Source organism: Podarcis gaigeae (assembly GCF_964106915.1).
Source record: "Podarcis gaigeae genome assembly, chromosome: 3".
Lineage (NCBI taxonomy): Eukaryota > Metazoa > Chordata > Lepidosauria > Squamata > Lacertidae > Podarcis > Podarcis gaigeae.
The window spans coordinates 38,601,569-38,620,134 of record NC_139680.1 but is presented as its reverse complement, the minus strand read 5'-3'; the positions used below and the strand labels follow the sequence as shown (position 1 = coordinate 38,620,134).

General features: G+C 39.8%; 1 protein-coding gene across 9 annotated transcripts in view; it reads left to right on the top strand.

Annotated features, from left to right (window-relative positions):
• The window catches only part of COL12A1 (collagen type XII alpha 1 chain), a 115,896-nt gene that overhangs the window by 70,791 nt on the left and 26,539 nt on the right, over nucleotides 1–18,566 (top strand). For all 9 annotated transcript variants that reach the window (XM_083729655.1, XM_083729660.1, XM_083729657.1 and 6 more), the window contains exons 36-51: nucleotides 2,788–2,917; nucleotides 3,147–3,289; nucleotides 6,698–6,827; nucleotides 7,237–7,356; nucleotides 7,531–7,677; nucleotides 8,192–8,308; nucleotides 9,238–9,384; nucleotides 10,120–10,194; nucleotides 10,610–10,749; nucleotides 11,726–11,849; nucleotides 12,300–12,443; nucleotides 12,998–13,162; nucleotides 13,623–13,661; nucleotides 13,786–13,924; nucleotides 15,292–15,434; nucleotides 16,599–16,708. In XM_083729655.1, the coding sequence (XP_083585781.1) occupies nucleotides 2,788–2,917; nucleotides 3,147–3,289; nucleotides 6,698–6,827; nucleotides 7,237–7,356; nucleotides 7,531–7,677; nucleotides 8,192–8,308; nucleotides 9,238–9,384; nucleotides 10,120–10,194; nucleotides 10,610–10,749; nucleotides 11,726–11,849; nucleotides 12,300–12,443; nucleotides 12,998–13,162; nucleotides 13,623–13,661; nucleotides 13,786–13,924; nucleotides 15,292–15,434; nucleotides 16,599–16,708 (2,013 nt within the window). The remainder of the gene's footprint in view (nucleotides 1–2,787; nucleotides 2,918–3,146; nucleotides 3,290–6,697; nucleotides 6,828–7,236; nucleotides 7,357–7,530; nucleotides 7,678–8,191; nucleotides 8,309–9,237; nucleotides 9,385–10,119; nucleotides 10,195–10,609; nucleotides 10,750–11,725; nucleotides 11,850–12,299; nucleotides 12,444–12,997; nucleotides 13,163–13,622; nucleotides 13,662–13,785; nucleotides 13,925–15,291; nucleotides 15,435–16,598; nucleotides 16,709–18,566) is intronic.

Below are 18,566 nucleotides of genomic sequence, written 5' to 3'. Positions count from 1 at the left end.
AGAAGGCAGGGGTGCACCCGCTCTTAAAGAAAACATCATTAGATCCCTTAGATCTATCCAATTACCGCCTGGTTTCGAATCTTCCATTCCTGGGTAAGGTGATTGAGAGAGCGGTTGCTGAACAGCTTGGTAGGTTTCTGGATGAAACATCGGCTCTGGATCCATTCCAGTCCGGCTTCCGCGCTGGTCACCCTAACAGATGATCTCCGTAGGCTGCTGGATCGAGGCGGGTCGGGTCTGCTGATTCTTCTAGTCAGCAGCCTTCGACATGGTCGATCACGAACTCCTGGACCACCACCTTGCCGACGTGGGGATCCAAGGCACAGTCCTTCAATGGCTGTGCTCATTTCTCTCTGGTTGGGGACAGAGGGTGGCGCTTGGGGGGGGGGAATTGTCATTGCGCCACTCCTTGGTGTGTGGAGTGCCTCAGGGTGCAATACTCTCCCCGATGCTTTTTAACATCGTTATATGTCCCCTCGCCCAGCTTGTCCGGAGTTTTGGGCTGGGTTGCCATCAGTATGCCAATGACACCCAACTCTATCTGTTGATGGATGGCCATCCTGACTCGGCCCCAGACACACTGACCAGATGTCTGGAAGCTGTGGCTGGATGGTTATGTGGGAGCCGGTTGAAGTTAAATCCTTTGAAGACAGAGGTCCTCTGGCTGGGACGGAACGATATGGGATCAAGAGGGCAACTCCCATCTCTTGCGGGGGTGCAATTAGTGCCAGCACCGTGTGTTAAGAGTTTGGGTGTAATCTTCGATACCTCCCTCTCTATCGAGGCGCAGATTACAGCTATAACAAAGGTGGCATTTTTTTGTCTCTGCCAAGCTAAGCAGTTGGCCCCTTATCTCTCTCGCCCTGACCTAGCAACTGTGATCCATGCAACGGTCACCTCCAGACTGGATTATTGTAACTCGCTCTACGTGGGGCTGCCCTTGAGACTGACCGAGAAACTCCAGCGGGTGCAGAATGCCGCGGCGAGACTCCTTATGGAGTCTTCGCTGTGAGATCACATTCATCCGGTACTATACCAGCTGCACCGGCTCCCGGTGGAGTACAGGATCAGGTTTAAGGTGCTGGTTTTAACCTTTAAAGCCCTATACGGCCTAGGACCCTCGTACCTACGGGACCGCCTCTCCTGGTATGCCCCACAGAGGAACCTACGGTCTGCAAATAAAAACATCCTGAAGGGCCCAGGCCTCAGAGAGGTTAGGTTGGGGCTTTCTTGGCTGTGGCTCCAATCTGGTGGAACGCTCTGTCACAAGAGACTAGGGCCGTGCTGGACCTGACATCTTCCCGCAGGGCCTGCAAGACAGAGTTGTTCCACCAGGCCTTTGGTCAGAGCGCAGCCTGACTCCCTCCTCTGGCAACCTGCACAGAATTTTGCTTAACGGTTGCCATCAATTTGATTTTAATTAATTTTTATAATGAAATATTTTTAGAATGTTAGATTATATGATTTTTTGATTTTTTGATTGTTGTAAGCCACCCTGAGCCCGGCTTCAGCTGGGGAGGGCGGGATATAAATAAAATTTATTTATTATTATTATTATTTATTTCTAGTGAAAAAATAAATATCTATGTAAAGTGTCCTATTCCATCCTACTTCTCTGAATGTCATTCTATATTTGCTGCACATATTTTTATTTAACTGTAAACATCGGTAGATCAAAATCAGAGAAGGTAAACGTTAAATGCAAGGTCAGGATCATTTGTTAGAAAACATTAAATTTCTAACTGCCAGTTTTATTTTCGACCTTTGTTGAAATCTGGGAGGAAAGTTAATCAGCTTATTTTGGGAAGCAAACCAATTTCGCCACCTAATAACTCTCTCAGATGACTACTTGGCTGCACCCTATAACATGCACTGAACTTGCTGCATGATTGGGGGTAACTTTCTCTTACATGAATTTATGATTAAAGAATACATTTTCCCTCTTAAAATGCTACAGATTCTCAGTATTCAGCAGATACCCTGTTGTATTGCTTGTTGCCAACCTGGTGCCCTCCTGTTGTTTCTGGAGCTGAAGGGAGTTGGAGTCCAAAACAACTGGAGGTCACCAGGTTAGGGATAGGTGACAGCTGGGATAGCTCAGTTCATAGAGCATGAGACTCTTAATATCAGGGTTGTGGTTAAAGCCCCATGTTGGGAAAAAGATTCTTGCATAGTAGGGGGTTGGACTAGATGATTGTCCCTTCCAACTCTACAACTCTATGATTCTATGATTTATGAATGGGCAACTTCATACATTATAGCTACCTAGTAAAGGATGGCGAGAAATGCTTCTGCATGATGGTGGCTCCATACAAGAACCATAGTGTGTAAAAACAGCTTACTGTGTAGACTGGCACCTGCCACAAAGTCCCCGACATAGTGGTGGTCTGTGGTACTGTGGAAAATTAAGTGGCAAGCACATTACAGCTCTGCTTGTTGCTGCATTCAACAGGCAGCAAATAAGTCCACCGGTGGGCGGGCACTGGTTTGAGAAGAGGACAGCCAGAGGGCACTTTGCCAGGGTGCTACTTCAAATCTGGCCCTGGTTAATTTAGTCTGAGAAATTAAGGGAAGTATTTCATTTAAAAAAAAAAAAAGCATTCCCCTAGTTCATTCAAAAATTACAGCAGCAACAACAAAAAAGCGTTCAAGTGTAAGGAAAGTTGTCTAAGACCAAGATTGTTTGTGAAGAGCTCAAGAAGCTTTCTTCTCATACTATCAAGCTCAGATTTTTTTAAAATTTAAAAGAAAACAGCAGTTTAAACTTCAGTGTTGCTTTCTTTTTAGGTTGTGGTACCAAGCAACACCCGCAATATTTTACTAGAGCGTCTGATTCCTGATACACCCTATTCTGTCAATGTTGTTGCTTTGTATGCTGATGGAGAAGGAGATCCAAGTCCTGGACAGGGAAGGACATGTAAGCAGAAAACACATGTTTTATTGCTAGGATATAGTTGTATGTTATGAATTATTATTCTCTCCAAGCTCTGCCGGTATTGTTCAGTTGTCACTTTTCTGCATTAGGTCTTACTTGCAGATAAGCTATTGCACAGCTTCACACAGTGAAGAAGGGTTACTTTCTAGACTTCATTTTCCAAATTCCATTTCATTTTGTGCCCTTATTTATCTCTCCTTTTTCTTTTAAGTGCCTCGCAGTGGGCCCAGGAACATAAGAGTCTTTAATCCTACTACAAACAGCCTTTCCGTTCAATGGGAACATGCTGATGGACCAGTGCAGCAATACAGAATCATATATTCTCCCACGGTTGGAGATCCCATAGATGAATATGTAAGTGTTCTCATGAAGGCATGTTAGAAATATATCACAGCTTATTTACTTCAGTTTAAATATTTTTGGCTTTAGCTTCCATAGGAAGTCAGTTTATCAGGAATTCTGCATGTTCACATTCCTATTGAATCGTTTTGTTCTACTTTGTAAGCTTGCATTTTCCTGTCCCATAGGTATTGATGGATTGAAAAATACATTACTTGTCTGCTGTTTGCAAAAATATGAGCATGTGCAATTAACCAAACCATAGTGTGTATAGTCTGTGTACAGACAATAGCTATCTTTGGAGATGGTGTTTTCTTTACCCTTCAGTGTACACACTCATTATTTCATATTTCCTGGGGATATCTGATATTTGACAGGCTTTAGTGGTGCTACAAAAGCAAAACTAGGGGGGGGTCTACTTTGTGTTTTGTTTTTTTTCCAAGCCATAAGATCCACCCACCAGATCGATGTGAAAAAGAATTCAAGAATGCCAAACCTTTGAGTCTGTTTTGAGCACCAGGCCTGAGCTCAGTAGTCCTTGCCCACCCACAGTAAAGGCACACCCTTTCAAGAATATTCCCCTCTCCCAGAATGTGTCCTTTGGACAGAGTACACTCTTTCCTCTCTCTAAACATTTCCTCATTAGTTAAAAAAATAAATGCACAGGTTTCTTATGGTGTAGCAAAGCTCCTCCCTCTTCTTTCGATATTTTTGCATGCATACCAGACTACTGAAATGGAATTAGTACTTCCTTAGCAGCAAGTGGTAAACTTTATTCTGAACAACATTTGTCTGTACAGAGCTTTTTGGTACAATCCAGTGCAGATTTAAGCATACACAATGACATGTTTAAGGTCTTTGATACTAATGGACTTAAATTTGCTGAACTCTGTGTTGGATTGTATCTTAAGTATAATCTTGGTTCCCTTTGACAATTTCTAACTGGCCTTACAGTACACATTCCTCTTTTGTGGAGCTATATATTTCTGTGAGCCTGTTCTGTGCAGTTGGGGAGATCAATAGAGAGTGACCTTAATTGTCATCTGTGTCTAAAGACCATCATGTATCTGACTATTATGAGCGGTATTGGCAGTCTGCCGCTTTGATCTTTTTTTCTTTTTTCTTTTGGTTTGTTTGGAGTTCTGCCAAGATTTTTATAATTTGCAAGTGAACTTCCTTCTCCTTATTTGGCAGCACAACTTCGGTGAATGCCTGCAGAATTCTCTTAGAGATGCATAGCGCAGCCAAATTATTTCCCCATAGGGAGGTTGATGGCATGACTTCTGACTTCTGTGGAAACTTAGTTCAGCCCATAAAAACACCACCTAATTGTTCATGATGGTTACTTACTTCTGAATGATAATATATTTTGCTACAACTTGGCATTATACAGAAAGCACATTGTACTGAAAATGATGCTCATGCAATAAAGAAATGGTGCTCTCCATTTCAGTATGGGAATTTCACTCACTTGGGGGAGGGGAGAGAAATTAATGGGAAATCTTCCCAGAAACATGAAGAAATGAACTATTCAGAGGACATTTTAACCATCACATTTAAATATTACTTATGATGGTTCCCACCCCTCACCCTCCATAATTCTCATCTTTTATCATCTGGGCTGTGTACATATTACTGTCTTAAAATGTAGTTAAGTTGAGTCTTGTTCTCAGTTCTGATCAAAGCTGATTTGGAGCACAGTGTATCAAACTCAGTATTTCATAAGAAACAACAGGATAGATTTAGGATATATATGGACTTTGGCTATCATGTGTACAATGCTTCCCAGACTACTATTGGGAGTATGGAGAATGCAGAACTAATGGGAGTATGTATACAGCCCTACTTTCTTCCAGGGCTGTCTCTGTCTTACACATTTTAGATCAAATGCTTGTGTAATCCAGTTCTACTGAATTGGATGGAGTTATTTCAGACCACTAGTTTCTTACCAGAAGCAGAGATATGGTCCTCACATTCTCTGTCATTCTGTTTCCATTCAGACAAAAAGTTAAGGACAAGAGTTGTCACTTCTTCTTCAAACCATTGTCTTAAATATATTTTGAATGAAACAATTTACAAAATGCAGTTACTAGACTTGATCCACAGATAGCCTCATCAGCTGCTTGTCTGCTACCCTTCCCTGCTGCCAGTCAAGACAGCACAGTACAACCATGGTAGTGTGATTATCTGGTTGGAAGGGATGAAGGAACAGGGTTTGTGAATTCAATCCCCCCTTCCACTTTGCATTCCAAACTGGTGAATAGTTTACTGCCACAACTCCCCAGTCCCCTTAAAACATGCATTTTCCTCCCACATCTGCTGTTTTTCTAACAAAGGTGCAGATCTAAGAAAGTGATCTGAGTATGGAAATAAGCAGGGCTTAGTCATATATGTACAGGACAGAACTAGTTGGTTCTACTGTACTTCTGCATTCTCTTCCTGCATCAGCCCCTGGTTGCAGGCTGTATCCTGATTTTTCTACACAGTCCTGTTATTTTCACATGCCGAAAGAAACTGTAGTTGTTACACACATTGGAGGCTCACTGCACCATCCCAAGGGGTTTTCTGGTCTGCCACCACTCTCTACTAGTTGCTATTTTGCCATTCTTTCTCTAAATGTGCATGTACAACAGTAGTACCTTCCCCCACATGCAGTTTGTTCATATAAATGGATGTTGGGCTATCCTTGAAAGAAAGGCTTTGGTTTCCTGGACGTGTGCCAGACATGTTTGGCAATATGCTTGAGTGTTGCCAGATGCTGCTCTAAAAAAATTCTCATTGGTAACAAACATCACTTTATCCACATTACAATGGCATTTTAAAATATAAATATCATAAATTAATGTCCCATCTATTACCCTAGGCAGCCTAATTTTGATGGGGCTGAAATTATTATTTAAAAAATGTTTCTTTATTATAAATCCATGTGCTCCTCATCCTTTTCCTATTGTGTTCTTTTTACTTTATTTTCATTTCTATTCTTTTCTTTTCTAATTACACACACAAACACCTATATAAATATTACAGTGAAAATATTTTCTATCCCTAATGCCCATGCATTGGTTTGGATCCAGAACTGCCCTTCATTCATGGTAGGATCAGATCCTTCTGCTAGTGAAGGCTGGAGATGACAGAAATGATCCTCTCCATTTCCCCCTGTGCCACCTTCCAAATTGTTCCAGAAGCTCCCCATATGAACTATACAAGGAGCTTCAAGAGATATGGGGAATAAAAGAATGCTATGTATCCCTTTCCTCAGCAGGAGTGTTTTATGTGAGTGGAACCTTGCTAATGGGCCTTATGGAACCTATGAATAAAAGCATAGCTGCTTGTTCAGTGTGGAGTCGAACTCCAAGTTGTACTACTACAGCTTTGAGCAATTTAGGGTTCTACAACATTTACTCGATTCCCATTATGTTCCAGACAACAGTGCCTGGCAGAAGAAATAATGTATTGCTACAGCCTTTGCAGTCAGATACACCCTACAAAATTACCGTTGTGGCAGTTTATGAAGATGGAGATGGTGGACAGTTGACAGGAAATGGAAAAACAGGTACATCTGATGTGCTGTTAAATAATATGCAAACAACTGAGGTGCAAATGGTCCTTAACTATAGCCCCCCCCCCCCACCCAGAAGTAGTGGTAGAGGAGTTGTTGCCATGGTTGATATTTGCCAAATGGACCTTCATTTGAGATCCTATCTCAGCATTCCTCAAATATTTGCACATGCAACATGAAATGCTGTGTGTCTGCATAGGGAAAGATTGAATGTCCCAACACAGAGACATGGCAGAATTACAGCCATAACCTGGATCTTTGTGAACACTTTGGGTTATCTAATCACTATCACTGTCCAATCCATTCATCTGCCAGGAACCCAGTCTGCTAGATGTCATACAGGCATAGAAATAACATTTTATGCTACCATTCTAACTTTATACTCAATTTTTGTCTTCTACAGTTGGGTTGCTTTCACCTCAGAACATACGCATTTCAGATGAATGGTACACACGGTTCAGAGTTGCCTGGGATCCTTCACCATCTCCTGTTCTTGGGTACAAAATTGTCTACAAACCTGTTGGTAAGGCTGAGCTTAAGATATTCAAGTACACTTGACATTATTTAATATTTGTTCATTTCAAGACTTAAACACTATGAGAATGTGACTGATATAAATGTGAAAATGAGTCTTCTCTCTGAGCTCTTGGAGATCTGCTCTCATTAAGGCAAATGAAAATTCATTTTTTCCTTTAAGGTACCAATGAGCCCATGGAGGTGTTTGTTGGAGATGTGACTTCATATACATTGCACAACCTGTCTCCTAGTACTTCCTATGATGTAAATGTTTATGCTCAGTATGATTCTGGACTCAGTGCACCTCTGGTCGATCAAGGCACTACATGTAAGACTACTTTTCATGCTTTTGGTTTCACTGTATATTAACACAGAGGAGCCTTTTCTGGGCTAGTAGATGTGAGAAAAATAACCTCAAATGGGAGGTTCCATCAGTTAGAGCATGCCTACCCCATGGGACAGGTAGTGTTGGAGGATTATGCTGGGCTTTCAGAGAAACATGGCATTGTTCAGGAAATGTGCAGCTCTCAGTTACTGTGTGGGAACCTAACACCATTCTGCTATCTTGTGCTTTATGTTAGGGATGCAAATACATTTCTCATTTTCATAAAATCACATACTCCAATTACTAAAACTGCAACTTGCTGTTGCTGAGAAAATGTGATTCTTGCCTCCCCTCAGTACACATACAGTACCTGTCAGTTGCAGTGTGAGTTCAAATAGCCTATTACTTGTGGTAGAATAAGTGATATTTTAAGAATAAAGACATTCGTCATAGTTTCATAATTTGCTTTTAGCTTTCATCTTGTAGTTCATGGAAATTTTTCTTTCATGCTTTGCAGTGTATTTAAATGTCACTGACTTAACAAGTTATAATGTGGGATGGGACACTTTCTGCATCAAATGGACAGCTCATCGGGCAGCTACTTCTTACAGACTGAAGCTAAATCCAGCTGATGGTAAATATATATATATATTGGGTTGTGCATGCAACTAATGTGAAGACTGTAACACATTTCCACCTAAACCTTGAAGAGCAAGGAATCTCCTGTCAGTGTGCCTCTCACAGACCCCTACTGTCATTTGTTGCATCCATAGGTTCCTCTGAAGATGGATAACTTTAACAAATGGGTTGTGTTCCCAACCTGGGATATGGCAGATGATCTCATTAGAGATCTTGATCATTGAAAGGCTGGAGGCAGCAGGAACACTTGGGGCAAATACCTGTAGCTCTCCATAAAACAGTACCAGTGTTTGATTGCTTATAGGAAGTGTTATGCTCCTATTGTTCCCCTCCTTTCAACATATTCTGCCTCAGGCTATTCCATAGTTGTCCTTCATTTAAATAATTTTTGCTCCTTGAGAGTTTAGTAGCTGAGTAGTATGGATAATATCTCTTTCCCATTATAACATATGCCCCTCCTGTTTGTTGCAGGATATGAATATATATTTCTATACCACAGCTACTCCCACAATATCTCTACTACAAAACAAGAAAAGTTTGTTGTTTTTTAATCCCCATTCCTTTTATTTTTCACAAATGTGGTACATGTGGACATTAAGAAACACTAGTGCAGATCAAAGGAAGGATTGAACTTAAATCTCGAAGCATGTTGCCTGCTAAGCATCCTTCTCCTCTGTTGTTATGGAGATCAGTTGTTCCACACCTTTCCCTTTTCATATCCTGGCACTGTTCTGTACCCGCCTGCAATCCAGATGCTCCAAACCTTCTTCCAAAAGTTCTGGAAGCTAAGCAGAACACTCCATTGACGCAACCATTCCCTTCTTTGCTATATGTACTTTAGTTTTCCGCTTTCAGCCATTCAGCAAGCATTCATAAGCTTCTACGTTCTAAGCATTTTAAAGTCATTATTTTACCTATTTGCAGGATCCAGAGGACAAGAAATTACAGTGCGTGGAACAGAAACCAGTCACTGTTTCACTGGCCTTTCACCAGACACAGAGTATGATGCTACTGTGTTTGTTCAGACTCCAAACCTTGAGGGGCCTCCGGTGTCTACAAGAGAACGAACATGTAAGTGGCAGATAACAATAAGAGTAGTAGTGGTGGTAATGTTGATTTAAAGTACATTGAATGAATGTGGTCAAAGTAATTGTGCTTGGAGATATTATCATTTTTGAGCTTGTAAAAATGATATTATCATTTTTGAGCTTGTAGTATTTTTAAGGAATCCTAGAATTGTAGAGTTGGGAGGGACTCCGAGGGTCATCTAGTCCCCCTATAGAAATCTTTTGCCCAACTTGGGGCTTGACCCTGAAATTAAGAGTCTCATGTTCTATTGACGGAGCTATCAGGCAGCATCTAGTTTTCCTTTGTTTCCTATTTGTGAGATTTCAGGCATGAATTGGGCAACAGATATATTTTCCATGGGGGTGGGATCCTAAAACTTTTGGATTCTAACCTTCTCTTGTCTCAAAATCTTTCACCAATCATGTATTGTTGCCAGCCAGGTTCTTGGCACTTCTTGACCTCCTGCCAGGATTTTGCAGTCCCAGGTGGGATGATTAGAGTTTTTTGAGTACAAAAGGTGAATTACAAATGATTTTAAAACACCACCTCTCTTATCTCTCTGTGTGCATATGAAGAACAATAGAAGTTTATTTTCTTAAAGATGGACATGTCAGATAAGTTGCAACCAAATGAACGTCTATCAATTGTATTTCTCTGCAGTGGATATTACTAATTGCAACTCTCAAAGTTAAGAATATTGAATATGTAAAATATTTTAATTCAGTATTTTTGTTTCAGTGATCAAGCCAACAGAACCACCAACTCAGCCACCAACTCCCCCTCCTCCTCCAACAATCCCACCAGCTCGAGATGGTAGGTGCTTACGAAAGCATTTATCTTATTTCTGCCATGTCTATGAAAGCAGGGCTTTGAGAGTACTGTTGAATAAAGGCTCTGATGTTACTATAATTTAGGGTGCTCATGATAGCTTGTGAACAGAGAAGTAAGTTCTGTTTAAAACTGTGTTTGACTCTTCCCATATATTCCCTTGTCTTTTACGTTTCCAGAGCGTTCATGTTTGTGTTCTTAGTTTGAGTTCTATAAACATGTGCGTTTGAGCCTTTGAATGTATTTTTCATAAATTCCAATGGGGGAAATGGTTTTTTAGATGTATTCTATATGTTACATTGAAAAGCTTGACACATGCTGTTCTTCAAATTATCATCTCAGTTTCCTTAATTATTCTGTACGTGTCAAATGACTTAACTGAATCCAATGAACTTTTCAGTATGCAAGGGTGCCAAAGCAGATATAGTCTTCTTGACTGATGCTTCCTGGAGTATTGGAGATGACAATTTCCACAAAGTGCTGAAATTCGTTTTTAATACAGTTGGAGCCTTTGACCTAATCAACCCTGCTGGAATTCAGGTTTGTCTATTTTTCCTGTCTAGTAATAAACAAGAGAAGCCAAGACTCTAAAGATTCTTAAAAGAAGCTGCTAGATTTCAATTTCAGCCAAAGCTAGAAAAGTGATTCAGTCTATAGCCCATGCTTCCAGATTCTGTCTTCATGCTTGCACTATGGATTGCATCATCCCCTTTCCATGACCATGAAAGAGTGGATCATAGGTGTTCTCCAGCTCATGGATGGGCATTTTGCTGATTCCAGGGAAGAAGATACAGTAAGAGAGAGACACTTATGCTTCCCTAATGGCCATAAGCCCCAGTCACCATTGCCAGTAGTCTGAGATGATGGGAGTTGCAGTCCTCAGCATCTCCGGGTACCACATTTGTTATCATTGCATTAGTCAATTCACTAGACCTTCAGTTTCCCCACCCTCAACAAATGGCAAAACTGGCTAGCTTGAGGCAAAACTGATTCTGACCCTCATAGGATTGAATATTCTTTAAAAGAGTAGCACAGGTGCACAATATTTTCCTACATTTTGCCCTTTAAACCCTTCTACCCTGGACAAATTGCCACTCTGTCCTTGGTGGGTTGGTTCTTATCATTTTTCCTACTTGCAAGACATTCAAAGTTTGGGGGGGCTGATTTTCAGCAATGTGGGGTGTGGGTGTATGCTTCCTTTACTTTGTAGTATGGTGAAATGCTTGTTAGACTGTAGAAACTGTACCTTGCAAATGACAGCTTGGCTGTTTGAAAAACCCTTTCATCACATGCATGTAATAACTGCCAGTAAGCAGGTAAGCCTATATGTGATGCAGACTGTTTAACTGACTACCACACCCACATCTTCCAAATCCTGGACTAGCTCATTCTTATATGTGCCAAATGCTTCATTAACATTTCCTGTACCCCCACTCCCCTCCCCCCGTGGTATTGAACAAAATTGCATTGTTGGAGCATTCATCCCAATAATTCCAGATTTAATTTTCTGTTTCAGGTTTCTTTGGTGCAATATAGTGATGATCCAAAGTCTGAGTTCCATTTGAATACATATGATGATAAAGCACAAGCACTAGGAGCAATTCAGAATATTCGGTATAGAGGAGGGAACACGAAAACAGGTACTTGTGGGAGGATTTAAGTTCAGTTTTTAAAAAACAAACAAACATGGTCTCTATGCTTCACAGACTTGGGGTTGTGTCCAATGTCAGTCCTACTCAGAGATGGAATCTAGACACATAAAAAAAGTGAAAATGCTTTTTTTAAAAAAAAGTTTTGAAAAATATATTGAATTTGCCATAGCTCACCATCGCCATCTAGTGCCACATTTGTATAATGCACTTTACAACACACTTAAAACAATTTATTTGCAGCTGTATAGCTGAGTCCAAAGTTCAGCCATTGAAAATAATGGACATGAGTAACTTAGGCACATTAATTTCTCTTGGTCTGCTTTGAGTATAACTTAGTTGGATACAACCTTTTAATTTCATTCCAATGTTAATGTGTGTGCTACTAATATTATCACTTTTGTTTAATCACCACAATGAATTTTGTTTCACCATCTGCAGGCAAAGCACTTACATTTATCAAAGATAAGGTCTTGACATGGGAAAGTGGTATGAGGAAAGGAGTTCCCAAGGTACTTGTTGTTGTAACTGATGGCCGGTCACAGGATGAAGTGAGGAAAGCTGCAGCTGTCATACAACATTCTGGTAAGTTGCTTTTATGTGCCGTAACTTCGTACAACCATAATTCCGCTAACTTCATCAAATGTCAGATTCTGTATTGTTAGGAAGGCTGTAATATACACAGTTCAAATAATCAGTGAACATTTGAGAGTCTGATATCTGTAAACCAGTGCTGTTCATTTACAAGGAGGGCAGATTTCCACTTGTACATCAGGGGATCCTTTGAAGAAGATTTGGGAGGAAGGGGAAGCCATGTAGTGCAAGTGGAAATCTGTTCAAGCAGTGTTGGATTTCACCCTGGGTAAACTCTGTTGTACTTTTTATTTGAACATTTATTTACTTATAGAAATATCTGCCTGCCTTTCTGATGCCCATGCACCACAGATTTAGTCACTTACCCTCTTCAGGATATGATGCTTTCTTTTTTAAAAAAAGAAATGATAAACGTACACACTTTACACGTCTCCCTTGAGTTGTATGTCATCCCCTCATAACAGATTGCTTAGATGTTATCTTTGAGAAGAACATGTAGAAATATACTTGTGACGACACTAACTCAATCGATACTACATTTGCAGGTTTCAGTGTCTTTGTTGTTGGTGTGGCTGATGTTGATTACCATGAACTGGCCAAGATCGCCAGCAAACCCAGTGAACGCCATGTCTTTATAGTTGATGACTTCGATGCTTTTGAAAAGATTGAGGATAACCTCATCACCTTTGTTTGTGAGACAGCTACCTCAAGTAAGTCAAATGCCACTTCTCTCTAATCTTCTTGAGAATAAATTTACCTATTGGATTCTAGTGATCAAAGAGCCTTCCATGAGTGGAGGGACACAATTAGATACAACCCCCTGTATGCATTCTTTCCGGTACCACCCTTTCTAGCACATTCCCTCATGCCTCCTCCGCAAAAATCTGCTCTTTATGAAGAGGGGTGTCCAGATTGTCCTCTGATGCCGTGAGATGGGCTGCAATGGAAAGGGAATATCAACAGAAAGCCCCATGTACACACAACAGCTTATTAGGTGCATGCTGAAACTCTTAGAATACCAGGCAAAGCATCTGCAATATATAAGCTTGTCTAGTCTCACTCTGAAAACTTCCAAAGGAGGAGATTCTGCAGTAACCCTGCACACCTTCCAACAACAATGCTCCTGGCTCATTCATTATTTCATTTGACATGTTTCTTTTTCTGTTTCAGCTTGCCCTCTCATGTACTTGGATGGGTACACTTCTCCTGGTAAGAATTTATACACCAGTTTCCCAGCCTAGCAAAGTGTCTTCACATTTTCTAAATTCCACATGTCTCTTTCCCTTTGAACATAATAATAGTGATGAAAAACATGTTCTCATTTATGATGCAGGCTTCAGGATGCTGGAAGCTTACAACTTAACGGAGAAGTATTTTGCTTCAGTACCCGGCGTTTCCTTGCAGTCAGGATCCTACCCCAGTTATGTGGCATACAGGCTTAATAAAAATGCCTTTGTTAGCCAACCCACAATGTAAGCTGTGCTACCTTTCTTCTTTTCTTTTTTTAACTGGGGAAAGTTGACTTCTCTGTGGTTACATGGAACACATAACTTTCTGGAATGATGGGTGATATATTTTGCTTAGTCTGCAACATTAAGAAAAATGCTCAAAAGGAACTGCAACAACTTTCTTAAACAATGTACCACTTTTCTTATTGCTTAAAACATTTAGTATTTCCAGGCCTGCTTTTTTTCTTCATTCCCTATAGAGGCTTTTATTGACATGGCAATTGGAATCTGTTGCAATTATTCAGTTTCAAACTCTGCTATTAGTGGTTAGTGGTGGGGAAAAATTTAGCTATAGATGCATGATGGTAGTTGTTCCATACAGTATTTTGTTAGCTGCTAGATATTCTTCACCCAGACTCACCACCTCATTTGCCAATAGGAGAGGAATTCTGAAGGTTTATTAGAATAAAACAGTTGCATTGTTTGGAGAGGCTGAAGCTCCTAAGCCCTACAGAAACATGCCAGTGCTCTGTATATAGCCAAGACAAAGCCATAGTTTTTGAGGGGAGCAAATTGTACTAAGTGAGAGGAACTTACATTTGATTCCCCCCTTCCTGAATTGCTCTCCTTTTTGAATTGCCTCCCAAAAGTCATTATTGGCATCTTATTCCTAGCTAGTTCCCTGACAATATTTCTGCTGCTGCTCTTTCTCCTCTCCAGGCAAATTCTAAGGGTCCTGTTGCTTAACCCTGAAGATTACACTGCAGTTTCTGTCACCATTGCCTATTACCCCTTACAGCAGGCATGGGAAAACTGGGCTGGGGCTGATGGGAGTTGTAGTTTAGCAACATCCGAAGAGCCAAAAGTTCCCCACACCTGCCTTATAGGCTCAGTCTATGGTCTAGATAGCTATCTCATTTGGTTATCGAAAAAATAGAATTTAATACACTTCTAGTGAATGATTAAGAATCAAATTATGTACCCACCCTAAACAGTTCAGATTCATAATGCTTTTCATTACAGTGAGAAGGAAAAGCAGTCAGATAGGCAAAGTGAAGAATATTGGGAAGTTTAAACAAGCCTTTCCTCCCTTTCTGGCAAGAGCTTCTTTAAGTCTTAAATACAAAGTAGCCCTCTCAGAATTTCTTTTTGAATCTTCTTCAGTACAGTCTTTGTGAGGTTTGAGTGGAGCGAGTGATCAACTGCTGAGCAAAGGTCTGTGTGTTCTGGATCTTGAGTGAACCACAACTTTGTTGTGAAATTTGTAATGCAAATGTCAGTGTGTTGACATTTTCCTACAGTCTTTTCTGTGTTTCAGATGAAACATTATGGTGTTCTTTAGCCTTTTTCATGCATTTTCAATGAGCAGTAATCTATGATTTCTTTAATAGGGAGATTCATCCAGATGGATTACCAAAGGCTTACACTATCATATTGTTATTCCGCCTTCTCCCGGACACCCCCACTGAACCATTTGCAATTTGGCAGATAACAGACAGAGATTACAAACCACAAGTTGGAGTTGTTCTTGATTGTAAGAATGATTTCACCTGCTTATAGTATGAATAGAATCTCTAAATGGAACTTTATGGCTAAATTTCCATCCTTTCTTCCCCAATCTGTCAAGCTCAGAATGTTATTGAAATATTTATTGTTGCAATCCAATATTTGTTCAGCACCAGAGATCAACAGGGAAGAAAATTCTGAGGTAGACTGAAACTAATTTGCACAGTTATGTGCAATTTGCATAATATTTGCCTGGACCCTGTGTTTGCAAAACCGCAGCTGATTGTGAAATCTTCTATTTGGATGAAATCATCTAGGAAATACTTTAATCTGAGGTTTAAAAATAGAAGTTCCTAGGAATGGATCAGCCACTAACTTTGAGAAAGATCTTGCCATTTTTATTATCTGAAATTATACTTTGCAAACTCTAGCAATGATCATACTGCTCACCAAAGTACACCAACTAGAAGGATGTTAAGTCAATGCTCCTATATCGGCATAATCAAAGGCCAGGCAGAGTTCCAGCAGTAGATATATTGTTTGTTGGTCAGCATTTGTGAGCAGTCAACTAAGCCAGATGTTTCTCTAGTTCATCATATTCTGGTGGCATGTGAAAAGAATAAGTAAATACCAGGAAGTTTTGCTTTCATCTTTATACTGAAATAATCTTCCTTCAGAGTTAAACTGCCATAAATCATGCTACTTCTATGTGGTGTCTGAGTTTTGAGGGAGGGAAACTGGCAAGTTGGGAACTGCAAGAAGCCATTCATCTCTCAGCCACCTGCAGCAAGCATTGGCACCAGGTGTTTTAACACAGTGTTTGGCTTATCTCAAAGCGTACTTACCCAAAGTGCTCCAGTAATTGGCTTGCATTCTGTGCCAGTGAGCTTTGCTGTGTCCTATCCATTTGAAGTTTTATGATAGGTTGATATTTATTTGGGCCCCGAGACATCAAATAATGTACTTTACAATGTGTAATGACCACAAATCTGGTATTTCTGTTTATTTTTTATTAGTAAACCTGAGACAAGTGGATAATAAGCATTCATGATTTGGCCCTAGTAATACATTCTTTGCTGCTTGTGACAAGTTTAATCAAATTAGACTGCATATGTTACTGGGGGCATGGAGTGTTATAAAACTGTAACTAATTAACCATGCATATAGTCAATAAATTTTTTTTCTCCCCCAGCATCCAGCAAAGTATTATCATTCTTTAACAAGGACACAAGAGGAGAGGTTCAGACAGTAACATTTGAAGGTGATGAAGTTAAGAAACTCTTTTATGGAAGTTTCCACAAGGTAAATGCTGACAATTGTGTGCAAATTGTTATGAACAAAAGCATTTTTCTTGAGAACAAAAACCATACTTGCTAGTTAGTAGATATAGATAGATTTAATAATTTATAAGTCAATTCAAGCAAATATTCTTGAGCTTTTACCGTTAATGTAGATTGAATATTTATGATAGGTTAGCATATTGAATATGTCCACTTCAATGGGGCTTGATTGCAAGTAATTGAGTTCAGAATCACAGCTAAAAGATGGTAAATACTATAATATGGGCCTGCTATGATTTCTGAATGCCATTGTATTGTTTGTCATCAGTAGGAGATTGGGTAATTCATTAGAAAGAATGTTTCAAAGCTAAAGAGAAGGGACCTTCAGAGCTGGTCTACAATTGCACTTCCTGCATAGATAATGATGATGATTAAAATTTGTATAACAACCATAGATCTTAGGGCGCTTCACAAAATCCAGCACCCCATATTTTCTGTCATCTGCTTATTATGTGCAGCACAACCTCAGCACATGAGTTTGGATAATTATGCAATGAATTATCATGTTTGTTTGTGTGTGATCGTGTGTGCGCACATGAAATAAGTGACCTCGCTATAGCAAAAGAGAAAAAAATTGCAACAGATTTTGTATGGTAATTTTGATGTTAAAAAATATCCAATATTAAGAATATGCCAAACTTTTAAAAATTGGATTGAACCCTTCCAAAATATGAAACATTTTTGTGGTGTTCATTCAACGAGTTATACGTTCACTCAATGAAGAATAGCTAACTTAATATTGGCTACTTGTGGAAAATTTGCTTTGGCACAGTTCTTTGGATGTTGAGTAGCATTGCTGTAGTGATAGTGGATGAATCCAGCAAGACTCTTTGGGAAAGTGTTGGCTTAGTAATACAGTAATTAAAGCAGTATCAAAGAACTCTTACAGAACCATATGGTTTTTATTCTGTGTCTTGCCATTATGAACCAAACTACATGTGATAGAAGTTCCATTACTCTCCCTTGCAGCACTTAAAAAAAAATTAAAAATAGCTGACACAGGAAGCTGGAACTGGGGGCAGATGGCTGACAGAAGGGAAGAGCTCCTAAATGCTTTTGCTTTCTGCTCTTTACATGCTGAAAATTGCCCCCTGCAGCTACTGTCTCATCACCAGGGGAAGAGATATAAGGTCCTCATATCTATTCCCTTCCCGGGAGAAAAGTATTGGGATGGGTTACTTTGCACAGAACAGCAGAAGCAGGAATGGTCATGTAGCTTCTCCTTTCAGCCAGTCCTCAGTTTCTCACAGCTGCTTTAAAAATATGTAAAAAGAAATTAGCCTCTAATCTGTAGGTTGGCCCTCAGCCTTTGCCTTAGCTTTCCAGCAGAAGAAACGCATACTCACTTTCATTGATAAAGGGCAGGCTATAGATTTTTTTATATAAACCGACTACAAACATGGACAGCTCTATATAGCTATAACACCATGGAGAGCTATTTAGATGCATCTACACACATTTTTTTGCAGCAATTTAGTGCCACATAATATAATAACAAATATTTATGGGATTTAATTCTGGATAAACAGATGTTTCACCTTTTATTTGTAATTGTCAAGAATGTTTAAGAAATCATAAATATAATCATCTATGATATATAGTTTTCTTTCCTGCTAAACATGACTTAATTCAGCTATAGAAATGACATTATAATTACAAATAAACTATCAGAAATTGCACCGAAATACAGATCCAGATCTTGAAGTGGTAAAATGGCAGGAAACCCTTGATGAGGTTTCAAGCAATTGAGGAAGGGAACTTTAATAAACTTCTGTTTGAAAGCTGGAATGTATTTCCATTTCTCAAGGATTTGTGGTCCA